Source organism: Centropristis striata, chromosome 17 (assembly GCF_030273125.1).
Source record: "Centropristis striata isolate RG_2023a ecotype Rhode Island chromosome 17, C.striata_1.0, whole genome shotgun sequence".
Lineage (NCBI taxonomy): Eukaryota > Metazoa > Chordata > Actinopteri > Perciformes > Serranidae > Centropristis > Centropristis striata.
The window spans coordinates 27736766-27760976 of record NC_081533.1 but is presented as its reverse complement, the minus strand read 5'-3'; the positions used below and the strand labels follow the sequence as shown (position 1 = coordinate 27760976).

Below are 24211 nucleotides of genomic sequence, written 5' to 3'. Positions count from 1 at the left end.
GTCATTGTTTGAGGCAAGGCTTTATCAGGAGGTCCATGTACTAGGCCTAATAAAGGAATAAAGGAAAATGCTGTGATACCTTAATGTGGTAACTAAGGACAGAGGTGGGACCATGTCATTGTTTTGCAAGTCACAAGTAAGTCTCAAGTCTTTGCCCTCAAGTCCCGAGTCAAGACAGGCAAGTCTCAAGTCAAGTCTCAAATCCAACAGTTTGAGTTTCGAGTCCTTTCGAGTCCTTTTAACAACAGAGTAATAATATTTACACGGATCATGTATGCTTTTAAAATCAGTCTTTATTTATCAATTTTTTTTTGGGAACATTCTTCAAACACAAAAGTGTTTCAAAACAAGTGCATAACAAGAGCATATTGCACTAAAATGTTACCATAGCCCCCCCCCCCCCCCCCCCCCCCCAATTTTCACTAAAAATGACTTAGGCGATTATTTTAACAGTGTGACGAAATGTACATTGCTGTGAAAATTAATTTCCCCCTGGACATCAAAGCTAATCTCATTAAATCTAGCTAGGACTGATCGAAATTGGCATTGAATTAATGTGGTATAATTTAGTTTACATAATCAAAAACAGATCAACTTACATGGTTTGATTTGAAAAACGAAAGCAAGGGGTTTTTTTTTGCCTCTTGTTGTATTGTCTGTACATTGCAGCAATTATTGTCAACAAGAGATGCATCATGTACACAACTTCATAAAGACACATATTGTGTAATTCTATTGTGTAAAATAATACGAAACAAAAATACTTCTGCTCTGTTGCAAAATGTTCATTGTTAGCTTCCTGTTTTGTTATTATTAAAGTGATGTTTCTGGATTGTATATAACAAATTTATCATTTTGTCTTATATTCATTTACAACAAATCTAAATCTAAATAATACAATTTAATGAAAAAAGTTGCCTGTACTTGCATATGATGGAAAAGAGTTGCATCATTTCTATAAGGTAAAGCAAGATACAATATGTGTATCAGTATAGACATGGTGCCTAAATGTCTGGGAAGTGAGAGAACACATTTTCTGAGGTCACTCAAAAACGCGCACACAACACCCACAGGAAACCACAGACATTAGCAACACATTTCTTCACACAGATCTGTCTCAGAATGGTGCAGACCATAGCAAAAGCAGAAGGTAACACTGGCTGCAAACACACAAGAGCTGTTCCTGTCCTTCAATCACACACTGCTTCACTTCCATTTCTCTTTCCATCACTTATACGTTTTTCAATTAAATGTACTCGTTAAACCAAATTATAACAAAATCCTGAAATATCAACAATGGAAATTGTGACATCAAATACACTGTATGCCCATAACCTAAACTTCTTATAACCTGTTATATATAGCGATGTCACAACAAACAATGTCTCAGCTTGTTTCTGCCACAGACGAAGATAAGCACGTCAACTTCCTCCTCTCATCTTTCAACAACCTGTTAGCGGAGAACTTGCTCTTTAGACATAGTAAGTTTCAAAGTGGCTTCATTATGTCTAACTATCACAATGGTCACTTATTATGTGTTTAAATGTTTCATAAAATCGGCAATAAAAACAGAACTATGGCCAATAGGATGGTGTGTCAATACGTTATAACAATCAATCATTATTAACTTTTGGTAACATGCAGGTAAGATCTCTTTTACTTCAGTTTTCTTCTGCATTAAACTCTGATAACTATCTGATAACTAACATATTATAGTGAACTTATTTCGGGAGAGAGACACTCATAAAGAAGCAATAATAGGTATTATAGCATTTTTGGTTAAACGCATTTAATTTTGACCATGCACTACATTATGCAGCACCCTCTTTCATCACATATTCAAATTATTTGCCAGCATCCTGTTACATAGGAATTCAGTACAATGACAATCTTCTGCATGTACAGTGCTTTCTCCCATGTTGAGCCCACACACTATGTCAAACTTAGATTTATTTAATGTTTCTTTTATTTTTGCCCTCCCTATGCATGCTAGGATATACATTATATTTACTGCATAGGCCACATCCTGCCCTAAATTGTACATGTTTTTTTTTTTTATTTGACTTGTGCCTTACTTACAGTCTCAAAACTATTTGTTCAACCTCTACATCTTCTCGACACTTATGCGCATCATGAAAGCAGTTTTGCAGAAATTGTAAATGCTTTGGAAAATGGTTATGTACAATTGACTGCAGTTTCTATACAACCAATTGCATATATCACATTGATTTTTATTTTCTTTTTATTTTTAATAAAGCATGGCTTTTATTTTGTAATTCATGGTCCCATTTAGAGTAAAATACATAATGAGGGCACGTCTAGCTTATGATTTCACCGTTCGACTCTTTCAAAGTGTGATTTTATTTCATGTAAGTTAACTATAATATTTTTCAATAATGGCCAGGTGTGTTTTTGCAGAACATTATGATGTCACAAACTCAAGGCTTTAATGTGATGTAATGTGATTTAATCAGATGGACATAATGGATCACATCACAGTGATGACTACATCTGCTTCTACAGTGTGTTTGCATGGGCATGAATGATAAGTAATAGTATATATAATTTATAATAAGTATATGACTGTGTTTATAGTATGTATGTGTTTTAACACATATACACTGCATCCTGTTTTCCCTAGATAAGCCCTTATGCCCTTAATGAGAAAACTTTGGAATGAATTGCCGCTGCACATCAGACATGCCTCCTCACTGTCTCATTTTAAATCTCTTCTTAAAACCCACCTCTTCTCGTTGGCTTTTAACACCACGTAGAGTGTTGGTTTTATGTTGATTTTATGATTTTACGATTTTTTTTTTTTTTTGTATACATGCATATTTTATTTTGTGCGGGCAGTACATTTTATATTTTATTTTATTGATTTTTATCCCATTTTTTATTTATTTTATCTTATTGCATCTTACTGTTCTATTGTTTACTACATCTCTTTGTATTGTTATCTATCTATTGTTTGTGCAGCACTTTGGAAACCTTGTGTTTGCTAAAATTGTGCTATATAAATAAAGTGGATTGGATTGGATTGGATGTGAATTTGCCAACTGAAGTATTATTAAAGAAAGCGAGATCCTGTTGAATTTATACCCCTTGTTAGCTTGAGATATGGTTACAATAATGGCAGCAGGCAAAAGCATCTCAATACTGGTGCAACAAGGAAACAATTCCTTTATTATAAATGTAGCCTGATATTACTAATATGAAGCATGTTAATATCTCCATAGTGACAGACAAATAAGGAACATACACTGTTACATATCATAATATTTATTGGCTAAGCAATATATACACTAGAATAAAAAAGTATAATGTTATAAAATAAAAACAAAATTAAAATATTATAGTACATATTTTACATGGAAAATTCATTATTTGGCTTCAATGGATTCAATATTCCCAAACAATTCATATGCATTCTCAATGATGTTTCGAGGGAAACATGTTTTCTCCCTGCTTTCAGTTGCAGTTTCTAAACACATGGAAACAAAACTACTTGGATACTTAGATTGAGTAAAATATAGAAGTAATAAAATGTATTTAGGATTTGTCATGAACAAATGTAATGGAGGAGAAAATCTGTTTCCCTTGAAACCTAATCAAAAATACAAATCGGTTGTATTAGTTGAGAATTATGGGAACATATTTTTTAGCAGATTAGCCTAAACCTGGACAGGGACTGGGGTCAAATATGGAATTATCAATTTGAGGGGGATTACAGAAGCAAACACTCTCTACATTCAGCAATATACTTCAAAATCCAGTGATGGATTACCCATGTTCTAATTGTTTTGTTGACACTTGTTTTGTTTTGTTGTCCTTGTTGTTCAGATCAGAACTTTGACTATTCAAAGGAAACATCCTCCGAAAGGCGCTTATGTCTACATTCTTCCTGAAGGTCTCCGTGGTAAAATAGTAGGCAACCGGATCGAGTACTGTGTTAAGACATGCCACAATCAGGCTGTAGCGGTATGCAACATGCATGCGGCATGTTATATTTTCTCTGTTCAAAGAGAGGACAACGAGGGTGACATGGTAAGGGAGGAAGCTGAGTAGGAAAATGAGGAGGCTGGTAGCAATCATCCTCTGGATCTTTTTGCTGTCGACCAGGTTGGTCTGGGCCACAGAGCTCTGCCGGACGGCGCGTACCAAAACCCAGGAGCTAATCAGCATGATTACTAGTGGGATTCCAAACCCCACGAACAGAGAGGATAAGGCAACGGCAGGATTTATGGAATAGACTGGCAGGTCATCAAAACAGTTCGTGTTCTCATCTGTCTTGCGCTTGGAAAAGTAGATGGGCAGGCTGGCACCGAAAGTGAATATCCATATTCCGAGACAAACCAGTGGCGCTTTCTTTCTCCATTCCTTGACACGACTTGACATAGGTAATGTGACGGCCATGCAACGGTCAAAGCACATGCAAGTTAGGAGAAAGATGCTCCCATACATGTTGGCCTTCAGGACCAAACCAAGGATGTCACACAGCAACCCAGGAAGGCCAGAAAATCCCAGGTGGTAGTAGATTCTCACGGGCAACGTAAGGATGAGCAGTATGTCTGCTATGGCCAGGTTAGTCATGTAGACGACGGTTTGTGATCTGGATTTGGTAATTCTGAAGAAAAAGACCAGAGCTATGAGATTAAAAAGGAGACCCACGAAGAAGATGAAAGAGTACATGCACACAGGGAAGATGTTGATGTTTCCTGTGCTGTTGAAGCAGACATTGGAGGTGTTGTTGGACATGGTGACCTGAATACAGAAGAGAAAGAAGAATGGTTAGAAAAAGTCTAAGTGGTTGTGAAAATAATCATGTGCTTCCAAGCACCAAAAGCACACAATAAGGAGGTTGGGTGGATAGTCGAGTCTACTGTAGCCAGCTATTACTGTGGTTTCTTAAACCACACATCACACCACCCACTACCCTTGAGAACACTTTTTCACTTGGCCTACATTTAGATAGACAAATATCAAGCAGAAAACTTTCCCGTGTGAAAAAATGTAAATGACATTTAGTGGAACTAACATTGTTAACATAACTTCCGTAACTTACTAACTTCCGTAACTTACATAACTTACATAACTTACATAACTTACGTAGCTTACACAATTTACGTAACTTACATAACTTACGTGGCCCACTGGTTTGCGAATCACGTTTTTTAAGTAACTTACGTGGCTCACGTCACCCTCGTAACCACTTGACTTTCAGCATTTACGTACATTTATTTACTGTTTAATTTTTGTATAACACCTTATCAGGACATTCTTTGCCCTAAACCTAGGTCAGTGGTATTGTAGCATAAATTCACAGAAACTGCAGCTTCTTTACAACCACAAACCGTACATGTATGTATAATGATGTTTGTGCCTTTTTTAAAAACGCTCCACTGTACCACCAGCCACTTTTGACAAAAATGGTAGGTTTGTATTGACAAATTGTCTATCCTGTCGTTTAGGTTGGAGATCTTGTTGAATCTGAAAGAGATCAGTGACTGCAGAGTGGTAGTAGGAGAGAGTGGCTGGGTAACATTAGATGGTGGTCTGTAGGATGACTTTGGAGGTCAAGAAAAGCACAGCCAAAAATCAAGTGGTGGAAGTTGTAAAAGACGGAGTGTTGCGTTGAGTTGAGGGAAGAAGTCACCAGGAGACTGGAGAACTACTGCAAAGGTTGGGTGGAAGACGGCTAGGAAGGTTACAGTGTTTCTTCAGGGAAGAGGAAGGACAAGGAGACTTAGTGGTGGAATGAGGAAGTGCAGGTCAGTATTGCAAAGAAGAGGTGGGCACTGGGCAAAGAAGAAGTGGGTTAGGCAAGGAAATGAAGAAAGTAGGCAGGACTACAAGCAGATGGGTCACAATGCAATGAGAGTGGTGTCAAAGGCAAAGGTTAGGGTGATAAAGGGTGGAAATGGGAATGTGCTGACTAGTGATGAGAGTGTGCTGAGGAGGTGGAAGGAGTGCTACAAGGAGCTGATGAATGAGGAAAATTACAGAGAAAAGAGTAGAGGATGTGTAAGTTGTAGAATGGGAAGTGAAGCAGTTTGGTGAAGGATGAAGTGAGGACAGCATTAAAGAATGGCTGTTGGTCCAGGTGACATACCTGAGGAAGCATGGACATGTTTGGGTGAAAAGGCAATAGGGTTTCTGACTAGACTGTTTAACTCAATCCTGGAAAGTGAGAGGATGCCAGAGGAGTGGAGAAGAAGTGTGCTGATTCCTATCTTCAAGAATAAGAGAGATGTCCAGAGCTGTAGTAACTACAGAGTAATAAAGTTGACCAGTCATAGCATGAAGTTGTAGGGAATAGTAGTGGAGACTAGGTTAAGAGGAGAGGTGAAGATCAGTGAGCAGCAGTATGGTTTCATGACAGGAAAGAGCGCTACAGATGTGGTATTTGCTTGAGAATGTTGATAGAGGAGTACAGAGAATGCCAGAAGGAGTTGCACTGCGTCTTTGTGTATTTGGAGGAAGCATATGATAGGGTGCCGAGAGAGGAAGTCTGGTATTGCATGAGGAAGTCAGGGGTAGCTGAGAAGTATGCCAGGGTGGTACAGGACGTGTATTGGGGAAGTCTGACAGCAGTAAGGTGTGCTGTAGGTGTGACAGGGGTTTTCAAAGTGGAGGTGGGATTACACAAAGGATTAGCTCTGAGCCATTTATTTTTTGCAGTGGGGATAGACTAACAGATGAAGTCAGCATACAAGAGTCACCATTGAATATGATATTTGCAGATGACACATATCCCCTTTCGACCAATGTGAACCGCATTATTTTGCGGTGCTGGTTTTGGTGATGGTTTGCAGTTGTTTAACTTTGCAAACCATCTCAGAACCACAGGTTCTTTATTGTGCTTTTCCAAACACAACATGTACAACACAATTGTGGGTAACGCTTTATAATAAGGTCCTTAATAACCATTAATTAACAAGAAATAAGGCATTGTTCTCGCTTTAGATCCGGTAGTTGCAAAAAGCATAGTTAACTTATAGTTAACTTATAATAGATGAGCAATAGAGTATATATTAATATTAATAAGCAAACAAAATAAGATTAATAAAGGCATGGCAAAGACATAATGGGTGGGTCATGGGTGTTTGTAATGCCATTATTAACACTTATATAAGCTTATAAACACACAATAATGTTAATAAGCATCTTGTGAGGACTTACAAGGGCCTTATTACTTGTTAATTAATGATTATTACAAGGACCTTAATATAAAGCGTTACCGAATTCTGTTGTTTGTCTTTAATGCTATTGAAGGAGATAACATTCTTATTAACACTGAACGTAAGATGTTAATGTTAGACTTTGTTGTAAAGCTAATGTTTAGCCTGCTAACATTAGCCTGCTGTCGCTAACCCGTATCAATCGCATTGCAGTTAAGCAAATAAAATAAAATGAATGAAACAAGTTTTAGTTGATCTTGTTGGTCGGATTAATCCCGCCCCCAGCCCCTGATGTAAGTGGTTCGTGGTTCAAGACCAGCAAAGAGTGGGTGCCGCTCTGGAACCAGTTTTCCTAGCCAAGTGCCGGTTCTTTGGCAGTCGAAATGCGAGGAACTTGTTCAAGATTAGGCACCGGCTCCAAACCGGCCCTGGAACTGCCTTGGGCGAAAAGGAGTAACAGTGAAATGTTGTGAGAGTAGGGAGCAGGTTGAGGAGAACCTGGAGAAGTGGAGATTTGCATTAGAGAGGAGAGGAAGGAAAGTGAAACAGAGAGGATGAAGGGAGCAGAGGTAGCAAAGAGACAGGAGTTTAAGTACTTCACTACAAGAAAGCCAACTTGAAATTTTTGGCCTAAAACAGTGATTTAATTTGGTAAAACTTGGAAATATAAATTACTGACATTTAGGGCAATAATGTAAGTTAGCACAACAAAGGACGCCAGTTGTATGCTCAAAAACAAGTTTGTGAGTTGTTGTTACTTATATCTTTAAGTTGGGGTTCAAAACAAGGGACAATAGTTCTGCTAACTCTTATTTCTTTGTTGTGAAATTCGGTAATTAGCGAAAACTAGCGGCTAACTGATGCTAGCGGCGCTGCTTGTTACAGCTACAAGAGCCATTAGCGTATCAATGCTAACTCAAAATTGTGGTCGCAACATTAGCTGACATTTCAAAGCGGCATTACAATCGTGCCAGAGAAATTCAGAGTTGAGCAGACTCAAAAACAAAACTTAAACTAGGCCTGCAAGCAGGACTGAACGGGACCGAGCAGAGTGGAGCCGTCGGGGGAGGCGCCGTCTGGGGAGGGCCATCGGACGCGGTGATGTTGGCTCAGTCCCTATGCGTACCAAATTGCGTGTCTCCTACCACTGTGCTTGTGGTAGGTGTAAAACATGTTACTTCCTGTAGCCAACAGGGGGCTCTATGACTATATGTGAAGATGGACACGTGGGTGTGTTCCGGGCTGGACCCTAATCATGTGTGTGAAATTTGGGACGGATTGGACAATGTATGGTGAAGTTATACAGTCGCGTGTGTTTTGGCGAGACGCCATAATTTGCCGCCATGCCACGCCCAATGGGATTAAATCTGTTGAAGGAGTTCGTTAAAGTATGCGACCTGGAAATGGCCAAAAACGATGACAAGTGCGATATTCAAACCAAGATGGCGGACTTCCTGTTGGGTTTGAGGTATGGGTCCAAGAGGCTTTTTGGTGCGTCTCCACATGATTCATGTGTGTACCAAATCTCGTGTCTCTACGTGAAACCTACTGCAAGGGCTAAGTACGAAACAAGTTACTTGATGTTGCCAGCAGGGGGCGCTATGAATGTGTGTCAATATTGACACGTGGGTGTGTTCGGGGCTGGACCCTTATCACGTGTGTGAAATTTGGGACAGATTGGACAATGTATGGTCAAGTTATACAGTCTTGTGTGTTATGGCGAGGTGCCATATTTTGCCGCCATGCCACGCCCACATAGTGTGACTGTTGGTAAAGATTTATACAACTTTTGATCCCAAAGGCCTTGTGATGCTACTGACCAAGTTTGAAGTAAATCGGGTGAAATCTGTAGGAGGAGTTCGTTAAAGTATGCGACCTGGAAATGGTGCGTCTTCCCATGATACATGTATGTACCAAATTTCGTGTCTCTACGACATTCCTGTGCGAGGGGCTGAATTTTCTTGACTTTCAAGGGGGCGCTGTTGAGTGGCAGAAAGTGCAGATAGTGGACCACTATCTGCACTATCGCATGTTGAAAAGAAGTTTGTCCAGCACCTTTGGCCAGGAGCTGGAAAGACGACTGTGTCAAGTTTCTTTTTAATATCTGCAATGAATAAATTGGCTTCTTATCAGTTCATGAACCCGGTTTATGCCCCTGTTTATTTCAGTATGCTTGTCATCAGATTAATTTATTGGAATATATAATCAAAGTTCACAAAAGTGAAGTGAAGGCTCACTGTCGATTCTTCTTCCTTATGTTTTAAACGTTTGACCTTATTTATAGTTCGACTATCCAAACTCAAGTTTGTCTACTTCATCTAACAGTGTGCCTTTGATAATGGTAGAGGTCAGAGGATGAAATAAATAATAGTAAAAATACAGGACTGTTTTTACTAAGGTTTTTAATAAGGTAAATATTCATCCCTCACATTAGCCTGGGTATACCCAGACTGCCTCGAATTTAATTTCGAACTGCCAGGGGGTCTGGAAACTAGAGGGAGATCTTAGCCCTGTTTTAGGGATCCAATCACAGAGTGGGGAGGGACGGCAAGACGATGACGCGTACTACTCGGCACTTGGAAGCTTTCCGGATCCAACATGGCTACTTCTTTTCAACATGCGATAGTGCAGATAGTGGTCCACTGACTGAGCTAGTTTAAAAATAATAAAAAGAGATCTTCTTTTCATACAGCTCCTTGAACCTCTGCTACGGGGTCCCACAGGGTACCAGTTACTCTGGGTCATTCACAGCAATTAATTACAAATGCTTTCAATGCTATTAAATTAAAGTTATCTACTGTTATTGTTACTTGACCAATTTAACTGTCAATTTACATGTGAGGGATGAATATTTACCTTATTCACGTGTGTACCAAATTTCGTGTCTCTACGTGAAACCTACTGCTCGGGCTAGGTGTAAAACATGTTAGTTCCTGTAGCCAGCGGGGGGCGCTATGACTGTTTGTCAATATTGACACGTGTGAGAAATTTGGGACAGATTGGACAATGTATGGTCAAGTTATCCAGTCTGGTGTTAGATGGCGAGATGCCATATTTTGCCTTGTAAAACAAGTTACTTGCTGTTGCCAGCAGGGGGCGCTATGACTGTGTGTCAATACTGACATGTGGGTGTGTTCTGGGCTGGACCCTAATCATGTGTGTGAAATTTGGGACAATGATGGTACTGACCAAGTTTGAAGTCAATTGGATAAAATCTGTAGGAGGAGTTTGTTAAAGTATGCGACCTGGAAATGGCGAAAAACAAAGAAAAGTGCAATATTCAATCCAAGATGGCCGACTTCCTGTACGTTTTCGGGTATGGGTTCTTGAGGCTTTTTGGTGCGTCTTCCCATGATACACATATGTACCAACTTTCGTGTGTCTACGTGAAAAAAACCTATATTGTGAGGATGTTTTGAAAATTTAGAGGGGGCGCTACTGAGTCATTTTGCAAGGTCCATTCCTGCGTATACCAGAATACGTAAATTTCAAATCTGATTTATGTATATTCCAAATTTGGTGAGTTTTTGAATATGATAAAGCCCCCAAAAAGGCGATTCATTTGGGAGAAGAATAATAATAAGAAACAGACCAATTTCAATAGGGTCCTCGCACCGTTAGTGCTCGGTCCCTAAATATTAAGTTTAATTGTCCAACTTAAAATTTTATCGAAGTTTGTTGCCTTGAAATTTTGAGTTCACCCAACTTTTCTTTTTTTGCAGTGTTAGGGTCAACTGTCCAAAGCAATGGAGGGTGTGAAAGAGAGGTGAAGAAGAGAGTACAGGCAGGGTGGACTGGATGGAGAAGAGTGTCAGGAGTGATGACAGAAGAAGACAGGAGGCTGAACTGGAGGTGACAGAGCTGAAGCTTTTGAGGTTCTCACTGGGAGAGACCAGAATGGACAGGATTAAGAACGAGTATATCAGAGAGACAGCTCAAGTTGGACAGTTTGGTGTAAAAGTGAGAGAGACAAGGTTGAGACATGTACATTACTGGTCAAAAGTTTTAGAACACACCACCTTTTCCAGAATTTAATTGAAATTTATGCAGTTTAATGTCTCAGTGTACTCTGAAATTAATGCACATTTGCAACATTTAAAATTCTGTTGTTTTGAAAGTAAAAAAAAGATTCAAAATCACATTTTATGTTGGACTAAAGGACTAAAAAAAGACACAAAATGACCAAAAAAAGACACCAAAAGACACAAAATGACCAAAAAAAGACACAAAATGACCAAAAAAAGACACCAAAAGACACAAAATGACAAAAAAAAGACACAAAATGACCAAAAAAAGACACCAAAAGACACAAAATGACCAAAAAAAGACACAAAAGGACTAAAAAATGGACAAAATAGCCCAAGACTCCATAGAGTTAAGTTGTTAACCCATTTCTTGTCCCCTGAAAAAGGCCTACTTGTATAATTCTGAAATGTACATTATTTTTCAGTTTTGGTTAAGCTTACCTTTTTTTTATTTACCTCTGGCAGTTCACCACTTACCTTTGTACCCTTTCAAGCTGTTCATTTGACTTGAACTGCTTGAATTTCAATAAAAAACTGGAAAAATTGGGGTGTTCTAAAACTTTTTACCGGTAGTGTATGTAGAGAAATGATCGTGATGTAGGACAAAGGATGCTGAGAATGGAGCTACAAGGCTAGAGGAGAAGAGGAAGACCAGTGAGGAGGTTTATGGATGTAGTGGGGGAGGACATGCAGGTGACTGGTGTGAGGAAGGAGTATACAGGAGACAGAAGAAGACGATTCGCTGTGGCAACCGCTAACGGGAAAATGCCGAAATGAAAAAAAGAAGATATTATTTTGTGTAACAAAATAGGCATTTGAAATACTTAAGCATCACTTGAATCTGACTGGAAAAAAATTGCGTTTTTCTCAATTTGTTCACAGTCTTGATTTGAACTCCCTGTAAGTGGGTCCTCACTCCGACAGTTAAACCTGTTGTGTACTGATTTTTTAATGTCCATTTTAGTTCGTGTAACAGCAGTTGCAAAGCAACGTGATCGTTCGTTGGGTTCATGCAAAAGTCGGACTAAACTAGCAGAAGGACAGCTAAACAACGCAACTTGCTTTAAAGCTCTGTAATACAAAGGTGCGCTGCAGATTTTAACTATCTTATATTATAAAAAATAAATATAATAATTATAATTCTCTGTAGGTTGATAGGTACAAGCAACCTCTTTCACGTTAAATATTGTCACATTACTATTTCATATATTGTTATTCTGCGAATACCAAATAAAATATCTTCTTTAACTACGACATAGGCCTACTATGACTGTAATTGCTTCTTCTGTTACATGCCAACACATGTTTCCTCTCACTGTGGGTTTTTATGACTCAGCACTACCACTCCTTTGTGATATATGGCGCCTCTGGAGTTCCTATCTATGTGCGTTTACTTCTGTTGCTGCTCGTCTAAAATCATTTCTGTCTTCCTGCGTCGATGCACGCACTTTTTTTTTGCAGTTGAAGGTGATCAGCCACGGTTATCATCTGCCTGATATGCTTCACAGAAGTCACGTAACTGAGAACTGGGTTCAGAATAATTATCATGATTACTTTCGGTTGCATGCTCAGTCATCTTTTTTTATATTCATGATTGTCGGCGCAGGTGCCACAGATACATCCAAACAATTCACCGTTTCAGTCATGTTACAAATATATGTGCATGACTGAAAAAATAATTCAGTATGTTTTATTAGAATATTAATATATTAAGTTTTATTAGTTTAATTGTAAAGCTCCTATATAGCAGCGTTGTTCATGCATATGCTGCACATATATGTTTTTCCTTATTTTATATTTCTTATCATTTAAAGTCTAAATGCTTTTTTATATTTCTTCTTGCTTAAATTGTTAATACGTTTATATTTCTAAAAACATTTCTAAAAGTGTTCTATTGTTTCTATTTCTATTCTATTTATTGTTATTTTATTGATGCTTCTTTCTTTTTTTGCTGCACACTTTTTGCTGCTGTAACACTGAAAATGTCCCCTATTGTGGGACAAAGAAAGGAATATCTTATCTTACATGTACAACCCGGATTCCAAAAAAGTTGGAATGTTTTGTAAAATGCAGACTAAAAATAAAGTTCATCAGTTTGAACAAAACTTATACTTTTGGACAGTCTTCAGTTGAATTAACAAAATATCCCATTTTCCCCGTTTTACTCACATTTTAAACAATGTGTATAAAACAGCATAGACCCAATTTGTGTAGGTATGTCTATTAAAATACACAATAAAAGTGATACAAAATCTATTAATATTGATTTGAGAGATGTTCATGCTACAATCTAGTTCATGTTGAAGAATTACTCTTAATTTTTCTTTCTTTTTTTTAACAAAATAGGTTCCACCTTGGATTTATCCCTCCAATATATATTTTTTAATTGCACTCTGTCAAAATAAGCACAATTAGATGTTTTCCCTGATTGTGCAGCCCGAGTTGCAACACATTGTATTCATGTTCTGCACTTTTTCTCTGTGGTGGAAAGCAGAACTCAGTGACCTTTATGTCTCCTTCTATAGAAAGTTGGCATTGGTTTAACCTCATGGTACATGTAGTCCCACCACATTCGCCCACCCTCAGTTTCAATCACCCACTACTCACAGGAAGACTTTTTTCATGACCTACATCTAGCTGCAAAAGCATCACGCAGAAAGTGGTTTGCAACTTGTCCAGCCTAAAAGAGCTACTGCTGTAACAGAAGGTATACAGTAACTTTACTTCTGAATAACCTCAACTATCCTCAATGTCATGTTTAAGAAATAGAGTCTGAAACTACACATCTTATCTTATTTCCGCCACCTCTCAACATGAAGCATTACACCTCCTCCCTTGTGGTTCATTGCTTTTTAGATTATGTTACTCGTATGCACAGATCATCAACAATACAAGTAAAGAAATGTTACTGAATTTATATTATTTTGTGAATACAATTATTAAGGCATTTCAAATACTTAATGATCACGTGAATTTGAAATTAACATTTTTTTTCAATATGACTCCACAGTCCTCATTTGAACTCTCTGTAAGTAGGTCCCCACTCTGGACTTTAAACCTGTTGTGTACTGACTTTTATGTCCATTTTGGGGTAACAAGTTGTGAACACAACATTAGCATCACCTTAAGGTGGACACAGCAAGCTGTTGCAGGTTTACACATTGTGTAGTTACAAAGCAACATGATCGTTCATTTGGTTTATCCAAAGGTCCAATGTTCAAATTTAGCTCTGTTTAAGTCTTTTTCTCACTTTATAGTAGGTTTGGAGAACCTTTTTTTCTATTATTTCTACATTTTCTTTCCTTCTTTTTAATTTTACTTTTTTAGACCAAACTAGCAGAAGGACAGCTAAACAATGAGCTGAAACTTGCTATAAAGCTCTGTAAAACCACAGGGAGCAGCAGATTTAAATAATCCCACAGTAATAATAATAATAACAATAAGTTTGATAAAAACAAGCAACCTCTTTCACACACCACACGCTCACGTGAGTCATTTCTGCCTGCACATCTGCATCTCTTTCCTGTCTGATAAATGAATGCCGTGAACGTGACTGGCATGTGCAGTGCAGCAGTACATTTTGTAGGATATTTAGACATGAGGTAATTATGTGACTTTACCTTTTGGATGATCAAAAGAAGTTGAAAGGTCCAGTGGAAGGAGAATGTGTGTCTGTCACTGCAGCATACTGACACACTGTCTCACGCTGTGTGTGTGTGTGAGACTCAGCACAGGAAGTTGCCCAAGGTATACATCTCTCTCTCTCCTCTCTTGGTACTCTGTGGCCCTCATTTACAAAACAAACGTGAAGCATATGGTGATTTCTACGCAAGGCTTGGCATTTATCAATTTGGACATAATCAGAGGTTGCTATATTTATAGAGAGCTGTACCCATTCTTAACCCTATAAAGCCTGAACCGTGAAATAATTGCCAGAAAATTCTTAATTTTCAAAACTGGAGTGTTTGTTGAACCGGCTAACCCTTTTTTTTTTAATTCAATATCAATTTTCATATATGAATTTAATTGGGATCATATTTGATGGTCTTTTTGTGCAATTTTTGCTCACAATTTGCTTTTCTTGAACTAACCACATAACTAATCACATAAAACCTAATATTTTTAACCAAATAAAACTTTGACTTTCCTTTTAACATTTTCCTCAAACATACCAAATATTTTTTTCCATATAAAACAACATCATACATCTGCTGATATGAAGTTTTCACGCAGCAATGACAGATCCACCAGTGGAACCTGCAAATCATTTTTGTTACATCTGGTATTTTTGTGAAATTTGTTGCTCAGTTTTTTTAATCGTCAATTCATGTATTCATCAGGTTTTTCAGGAAAAAAATATCACACTGATGATGTAGAGGTCTCAAAAACTTATGTATCAAATATGATACACTTGGCTTTATAGGGTTAAAGTCTTATAGTCTAAGTAGTTATTTTGGATTGGGTTGTAATGTTTTTCTTTTTATCCTTTGTATTATTATTGTATATATTTGTTTGAGTAGTTACCTTGGATTGGTATGTGAGATGTTTTTTTTTCTTTCTTTTTCTCTCTTATTTCTGTCTTTTATCCTTATTGTTGTATAGATTTATGATGATTTTAAACTCTAAGCTATATTTATACAGGGTTTATTTTCTATATTTTTTTTCTCAAGGTAAATGTATATTGTAATTGTTTGTAATTTTATTCTATTTTGTAGATGGTGTAATTGTATATTGGATTTTTATAGTATTGTGATTTTGTATGTAGTTGTAAAAGCCCAACTAGGGACGGGAGTTGAAAATTAGCTGAAGCTATATCTCTGTATGCAGCACATCAGATGCATGTCCTGTATCTATGCTAACTGCATTGTCCCTATCAAATAAAATAAATTACATTAAATTCAATTTTTTTAAACAGGTTAATAGCCTAGGCTATTAAATGTTCACCATTGTCTGATGATGCTTCAGTGTCTCCTCCACCCAAGTTCTGCCCGAAATGGAAACATTTCCCAATAAGTGCTGCCACACGCTTCTCTCTCTGGGACAGAATTCTTACTAAATGTTAAAAATTGCGATACAGTTTTTATGATGTTCTAATCTCTCCGTTATCATAAAATCCATGTGGCCTCCTCCATTCGGCGTGGTGCTGCACCTCAGGGCTGTAACACCACGACATGGAAGAGGTAAGGATGGAGTCTGTGTAGAAGTGCAACATCATATTCTTAGGCAGGTCAAATTTCTTCAAATTCTGCAGGACGTACGTGATGGGGTTTTTTTATGATGAGGTCATCAGGTCTTGGGTAATGATGGCATGACTCCACAGTGTTGACTGGCAGGATGATGGAGGCAGGTGAGGCCAGATTAATAACACAAAATATAAATCAACTGTTTCATTCTGAGATAGTAAGAGACCTGAGACCTTTAACAGCTGCAACATAAATGCACGTTTATACATCACCATTTATAATCCAGTAATATATTATACATGATAATGAAATGAGCCATTCTGCATAAATAGTACATAAATACATAAAAGTACTTTTACTTTTGGTGTCCTACTTTTTTATACTTTCTTTTTTTTAACTAAAGTAAGATTTTGAAAGTACTGTGCAGTACTTGTAACAGACCATTCTAACACTGTTTTATTATTATTATTATTATTATTATTATTATTATTATTATTATTATTGTTATTATAAAATACGGACTCGCTGCCTAATTTGATATTTATATTATATCTTGTTAGATAGCGCCCTCTAGCGTCAAATACAGGGATAATATTACCTACCGTAATAATTATACATGTAACCTTAATGTTACTGTAATATAATGCCACAGCTCGACAGCGTATGCGAATTATTGTTAATAATTTTTTGTTAAGTTACCAGTATTTCCACAACAGATATATCTGACTGTGGAGTAGGAGAGTTATTTAACGCATTGTGGCGCTCTGATCAGCTGTAGACCTCGTGGCGCAACGGTAGCGCGTCTGACTCCAGATCAGAAGGTTGCGTGTTCAAATCACGTCGGGGTCAGTTGTTTTTTTATTTTGTATTCAAACCGCTGAGAGTATTCTATGTTTGCATAACGTAAGTCAGTGCAAGTAATAATAAGGTGTTTGTTAATCCCCGCGGCCATTTTTGAAAGTATAGCCTATTACTGCTGGTTTACATTTCCAGTGTTAAAGACGTACTAAATTATAAGGAAATCGCGATATCGTACTGTAGAAACTGTGGAAGCTAATTTCTGCAAATATGATGAGGCAAAATTGATGATATATTTTATTTTTATTTTTTTCTTATAGTATACAAGAAACCTTCTGAAAATATGACTATGTCAGAATAATGACTTAATGGTCTATGTTTTTAGTATTTTTTGTATTTTATTTTTTTAACAATACTGTCTTTAATTCTAAATCATTATTCCGATTATTTCTCATTTTATTGACATACAGGATCTAATTTTATTAATGACGAAGCAATGTTTTCATCAGTTTTTAATTCAAGGTTTCTCTTATGGAGTGGTATGTATTCAGAGTAAAAATTTAGCACCAAAAGTTGGTTAATTCTTTGTTTTAGGACAGGGAAAGCATAAATATGAGAAAGATTAGTTATAATGTCTGTTATATATTTGCAAACTTGTACATGCCATTTATAGTTCATGTTATTTTATGTAATTTTGTAAATAACTAACATTAAAATTCTGTATGTGTGTATGTCTGTCTAAACTGGCGGTTAAATGTATAGTGCTCGAGCAGTCATGAAGACAAATTCCTCACTTGATCCAGGTTTAGTATCTCCTCTGTTGGATTATTTTCAGATCTTTATTACAAAATATTTTTTAAACATACACATTTACAGATACAAATACAGCATACATTAGTTTTTTCATCTACAGTCTACGATCAGTGTAATCTGAGAACAATGAACAAGTAAAGGAAGTAATATTCATCTATAACCCCAGTCATTCCTCTTGAAGATTTTATTATAATGATGATGATTTGGACGGCTGAACAATGGGTAAACTGTGTTAATAAAGACTCTCAAACCCTTAACCCATCACCATGTAGTGATGATGATGATAAAGATGGTGATGATGTCTTTTCTTCTTCAAGAAGTCATGGTGTGTTGTAGTTCAGTTTACTGTGAAGAGATGGACAGACACAGTTAGTTTACACACTTTTACACATTGGATTTCATTGGATTTTTAAAAGCCAATCACAGTGTTCCACATCATCACAAGTGGACTCCATTAAAGCCACACCCCCTTTTTCCGCCTACTTGACCGTGAGTGAAGGAGGACACATTAATATACCATTTATGTTTGAACTGTGTTTAAAGTAACCACTCAGTGTGATATTAATTCAACATCTCACAATATCATCGGGAAGATTTACAGCTTTTACTTAATAGATAAAGAGAGAGAAAAAATGCCGTTTTTATTTATTGTGACTGTTCTGATTTGATTTTGATTATGATGATCTTATAATTAATCCCACTGATTAATATATTACTCAGGAGAAGTTGATATGTGATATAAGTGATTCACTGTTATGAAAATGTTTCTCATTTTTTTGTGATACGTTATAACATGAAATTATCATTAGTGTGTCCAGACGTGTGCATCACTTTTAAGTGTCCTCTGGAAACACTTCTGTTGTGTTGTGGTCTTTGCAGCGCGTTTTCTAAATGCTGCGCTTGTGTTGTAAAATTGATGAAGATGTTTTCTCAATTTCCTTGTGTTTTGTGTTCTCTTAAGTTGCAGTTGCTGTGAGCTCTCAGGGCCACCGTACTAAAGCGTGCTGAACCCTTCAGTCTCTCGGGTCTCACCTCCTTGCCGGCGCAGGTGCCACAGATACATCCAAACAGTCCGTTGACCATCTGGAACGCACATAAGATGAGCTGCAAGCACGCTGCCACCAGCAGAGTGGAGAACAGGCCCAAGTTGAATTCAACCACGCCCTCTGGGAGTTCACACCACTTCCATAATTCCTTGTCAGACAGGTATGTCCCGGTACTGCAAAGGATGAACATTAGCAGTCAAATGTCAATATTCAAATCTTTTAAATCTTTTTTAAATAAAATGTATGACATATAGACTGCCTTTACCTGTTTTCGAAGGGCCTCCCCCACTTTGCAGTGGGATTCTCGGCATTGCTCCAGAGGCATGTTGGTCCATTAGCAAGACCCAGAGAAGCCCCACTCAGACTGTATATGGCCCCCACCACACCGACTGCTGCGAAACCAATGGACAGGAACATCTGCATGGAGAACACACACCTCAACACTGGAACTGCATCACTTCTTAGCCTTACTTGATTTTTGTCCTTGTATTTTAATAGCTGTATTTTCAGCCTTGGGGACATTTTTGGCTTTTTAATTTTACAATAATTTCGGCTATGGTAATACACGGAACAGTAGAAAATATATTGCATAATATGTTGCTGTGGAAATTGCTAAATGCTGGACTTCACACACAAATGAGAAAGAACACTCCAAATGTTTTATGTTGGCAGTTGTTTTTATAAAATGACTCGCAAGGAGAAGTGACATTAACAATCAGAGCATCCGTCTGCCATGGTTTGTAACATGCTAATGTTAGGGGTCAAGTTCGTTAAAATATTAACAAATACGGCTCCTAAACCTATGCATACTTTGGATTATTCATTGAATGTGCATGAACCAAGAAGAACCAGATTGAAAGAGATGAATGCAGCAGAAAAATGCCTGAAAGATATGACATAAGCCAGAGTTAATAGTCTGAAAATAATTACAGTTTTGGTAGTTAGGATCAGAACTAATGTTGTTTCTTGAGTATTTTCATTATATGTAACTTTGTAGTTTTTAGTCCACTACATTTAGCGAGAGAGCTTTAGTTACTTTTCAGGTCGAGATCAATTTAAAATGATTAGACATTTTAAAAAATAAATCTCATAACAGTATATTAAGTAAGCCCCATCTTTACTTAATTAAAATGTGCTTACATAAATGCATCAATAATAATAATAATAATCCCATAATATATTTAGAATATATAAAACAATCTCCAGTCCATTCTGCATGACAAGTACTTTTACTTTTGATACTTTAAGCACATTTTGATTCTGATACTTTTATACTTTTTAAAAAGTTTTGAATGCAGGTACTTAATACGTAATACGTAAACGTAATAGAGTAATTTCACTACATTTATACTTGTTCTTAAGTAACAGATATAAATATTTCTGTTTATAATATTTATTTCACTGCAGTTTAAAAATCGAATTGTGTAGGGACTTGCTTGAGTCTTCCAATCACACAGAGAACATGAGAACATATTCTTCTGACCAAAATAAAAGCGTTGATAGGATGTGTGACTGGGGCAGAGGGGAGAGTGCCTTTTTCCAAACAAACACTAGAGGTCCTCAGAGTCAGACTCATTTTACCACTGACTTAATTAAATGCAACTTTGTGTCTGAAAATGTATGCTGAAAGGTTTGAGAATACGGATAAAGTTACACCTTACAGAGAAAGGTTTGCTTGAAAGAACGCAGTATATAGGGACATTAAGGTAATATGAAAATATGATGGTGATAGTGATATTTATATAGACAAACGGTAACGTTTATCTACTTACCCCACAGCGGTTGGCACAGCAGTTCTTAGCACTGGTCAGGTGAATGTGGATGGCAGGAATGAGGGCCTGGTAGAACAAACAAAAGGAGAAAAAGAGTTAAAGAAAGAGTAAGGGGACATATTTAATGTGGGGAAAGGAACAGAAACCAGATCAAAGTAAGATTATTAGTGAAGCAAGAGTGTGAAGGCCCTAAAATGAAGAAGGAGCAATTTTTTCTAATCAAACAGTGGAGTATAACTGAATGTAAAGTTAATTTTATCAAATAAAGCACAACATGGGAACACATCTGTCAAGTTAGTACGCAGTATAACAGTCGATCCTACAATTCCCATAATGCAATAAATCTATGTGGTGTGAGAAAATTCTGAAAAAATTCATTCCTCACCGGGTAAGTTCACATGAAGTCAGAACAACTCAGAAAGAAGGCAACAACACTTGACAAACTCACGTCATATTAGGCAGAAACTTAAATGTTGATTGAAAGAACATTTTTTTGATATTGTAATTTTATTTTGTTGGTTATTCTGTACACACGGCATTGAGTGCATGTCTGTCCGTCCTGGGAGAGTATTTTCTCATCTAAAGTGAGGGTCTAAGGACAGAGGCAGCTGTATGCTGTGCAGATTATAATGTCCTCCAAGGTAAGTTTATGGTTTGTGATATTGGGCAGAAAAAAACAACAAAAAACTGAATTATTAAGTCACACATTGTACAATTGGCAACCTCCGCAGCTGAAAAGTGAAGGCAATGCCGAAGTGACAACAGCTGCAGTTCCTCGACTGGCCACTTGAGGCAAGCTCCAACTATAGACTGTATAGGAATCATGGACGTAGTCACCGTTTTGTCACCTCTTGGTTTATGGACTACCCGTTTGAAGCATCAGGTTCAGCATTACGGCTGCCGCCATCTTGCTTTAAGTCCATCGCCATTTTTGTTTCTTTGAAACCGGGAGAGACCATATTTGGACTGGGGATGTGCGAGGACAGGTGTATCTACAGAAAACTTTTAACGTGGAAACAAAATGTACTTTACTTACTGAAAAAAACAGTTGACTCTTTGGAGTGTCTTTTAGTACAACTGAACGCTGAACAAGATATTTTTAAATGAGCAAAATGTTCTAATTAACTCTAATGAAGTGAAAACACATGATGACAGCCTCAAAGTTGAGAGATGAAAACACGGCAAACAAGTTCACGGCTGTCTAGATGTACACAGTGCCGAATTATAAGCTTCATTTATCATCTATTTTCTTCTAAATGGGACCATTATTTACACAATTAACATCTTTTTGAATTGAAGAATATTTGAAACTAGTGATTGAGACCATAATGTTGCCAAGATATTTTTGTCTGAGGAAATACATCAAGTCAAAAGTTCTCTCATTTTGTATTGAGATAGATAGGACCGGAGTTCTTCTGCAACCGCCGTTAGCGCCCCCCTGTTTGATTTGTGAAAGATTGAAGGCTTTCGGCACTTCTGGGTTTGCTTCACTGCTCAGACCGGGAGGTTGCCGCCTGGGACGCAATCCTCATAGCATTCAGCCGCCTCTGTGCCCATTTTTGGATGAACCCTTAGACTGTATATGACGGTTATAAATCCAGCCACTCCATGTTGGGACATGAGCCAAACCAAAAAACTCAAAGTACACATCAAATCAATGTTTCGCAAAGTTGATTTCTGTCATTTAAGATCATTCTTATCACACTGGTGTTTGTTCAAAGGTTCATTGTCCTGATAAGTTTAACGTTATAAGTACCTCATAAGTTATATGACTCTATAAAACAGGGTTGTAACATCATGATTGACAGCTCAAAGCTCATGAACAGGGCCGGTTATTCCTACAGGCCACCAAGGCGGCTGCCTAGGGCGCCAAATTGGCAGGGGGCGCCCCCTTGTGGCGCCCTTAAGCATACATCTTTGTTTTAACAACATTGATTAACGAAACATTTTTTAAAAAGCATGGGCAATAAAACCCTCATTGAATTAAATGAACATGCCCCAACCCATATTTCGAATGAAAATGTAATATTATATTATATAAAATATGATACGTCTACTTTACACTTTGATGGTGAAATACCATATAACTTTAACCTTTGATGGTGAAATACCATAGTACTTACATTTTTACATTTCTTAATTTTTTATATTTATTTTTATTGCATTTGTACATTTTATTTATTTTCAGTCTTTACAATCAACAGATCTGTGTTTTCTCATTTATTTATTCTTATTTTCAATTCAGTTGTTGTTGGTAAAGTTCCAAAGTTTCTAAAAATAAAAATGTTCTGAGACCTTGTAGTTCATGTATCAAATATGGGGGGGGGGGGGGCGCAAAATCTCAATATCGCCTAGGGCAGCCAATGGGCTAGAACCGGCCATGCTCATGAACAAGTCGGAGTTTCCCAACTCGGAAAATGGGACTGCATGAATGGCTTTTTGTGATAAATGTATAGTCTCTGACATCATGATGACATCATCAGGGTTGTTTTCTTAGTCTTGACTAAGGACTCTTCCGTATATATTTTTATTAATTTATCCATGTAAAGTCATTTTATTGTTTATTTATATAAGTATATTGAGTCTGTTATGTTATGTTATGTTATGTTATGTTAAGTTATGTCTTTTTAAATTTTGTATTCAAGAAAGTCAGGGGGAAAAAAAGACCTCTTCAGGTAAACTGAGCCTAGAAAAATGACATATGATAATATATTAACTGGTTTCCTTTCTAGTTTTTAATTGCCTTAACTTGGCTAAACCTTTAGCATAGAAAACACTCACATCTTTATATATTTCATTACTGTTATAGTAAATCCATGTTTTTGAAGCCTTGACTCACCATGATTCCTCCTCCTATGAGGCCTGACATATATTTGACTTCCTCAGTGATACGTCCCCCTGGTTCCCCATCGTCAGCTACGTAGGACGTATTAAAGTCGGGGAAGAAGAGAATGATGTTGCAGATGATGGACACTAAAGCCAGGACGTAGAGCGGGATGGCGATAAACTTGGAGCAGGCTCCGGTACACATGATGTCTGCTGATGGACGTCGTTCAAAAGGGGAAAAATGTCAAAAATCCCAACTGCTCCTCCAGCCAAAATATCTCCTATTAATGTACGTGAAGTGAAGTGCAGCTTCAATATCAGGTGTCACAGAGGGGAAATGGGAGAACTGTTGAAATATATATTTGAGGTATCGGAGGGTGGAGGGGATAAAGGTGGAGCTATAGATAGATAAGCATGATTATCAGCCTGTTTATGACCCCGGTTTTATGCTATGGGTGTGTGCATGTGTTTCCATGAGAGCCATAAAGGCCATTTGTCTGTGTGAGCTGACTGCACAAGCCTTCTTATTAACACAGAACAGAAGACACGACCGGCATTAACACAAAA

At 37.4% G+C, this 24211-nt stretch overlaps 2 protein-coding genes and 1 non-coding gene across 3 annotated transcripts; 1 reads left to right on the top strand and 2 right to left on the bottom strand.

Moving 5' to 3' along the window:
• Window positions 1-3775: 3775 nt before the first annotated feature.
• Window positions 3776-4758, bottom strand: LOC131989408 (lysophosphatidic acid receptor 6). Its single transcript, XM_059354619.1, has one exon. It carries the CDS (start codon window positions 4756-4758, stop codon window positions 3784-3786), a length of 975 nt encoding a protein of 324 aa, XP_059210602.1. The 3' UTR covers window positions 3776-3783.
• Window positions 4759-17166: 12408 nt separating this feature from the next.
• trnaw-cca (transfer RNA tryptophan (anticodon CCA)) lies at window positions 17167-17238 on the top strand. The gene has a single exon. It is a non-coding gene; the product is annotated as a tRNA-Trp (tRNA).
• A 434-nt stretch (window positions 17239-17672) lies between these two features.
• tm4sf21b (transmembrane 4 L six family member 21b) lies at window positions 17673-23849 on the bottom strand. Its single transcript, XM_059354624.1, has 5 exons — window positions 23658-23849; window positions 20819-20884; window positions 19312-19463; window positions 19033-19219; window positions 17673-18345 (listed from the first exon to the last, which is right to left on the bottom strand). Exons 1-5 carry the CDS (start codon window positions 23847-23849, stop codon window positions 18343-18345), a joined length of 600 nt encoding a protein of 199 aa, XP_059210607.1. The 3' UTR covers window positions 17673-18342.
• Between the last annotated feature and the right edge of the window lie 362 nt (window positions 23850-24211).

Bases quoted from the DNA above. Each gene is read 5' to 3' on its own strand.
- LOC131989408 (XM_059354619.1), bottom strand. From the start codon at position 4,758: ATGTCCAACAACACCTCCAATGTCTGCTTCAACAGCACAGGAAACATC.
- tm4sf21b (XM_059354624.1), bottom strand. From the start codon at position 23,849: ATGTGTACCGGAGCCTGCTCCAAGTTTATCGCCATCCCGCTCTACGTC. The intron at 20,885-23,657 runs GTGAGTCAAGGC...TTGTTCTACCAG, and splicing joins TCATAGGAGGAGGAATCATG to GCCCTCATTCCTGCCATCCA. The intron at 19,464-20,818 runs GTAAGTAGATAA...TTCTCCATGCAG, and splicing joins GCTGTGCCAACCGCTGTGGG to ATGTTCCTGTCCATTGGTTT.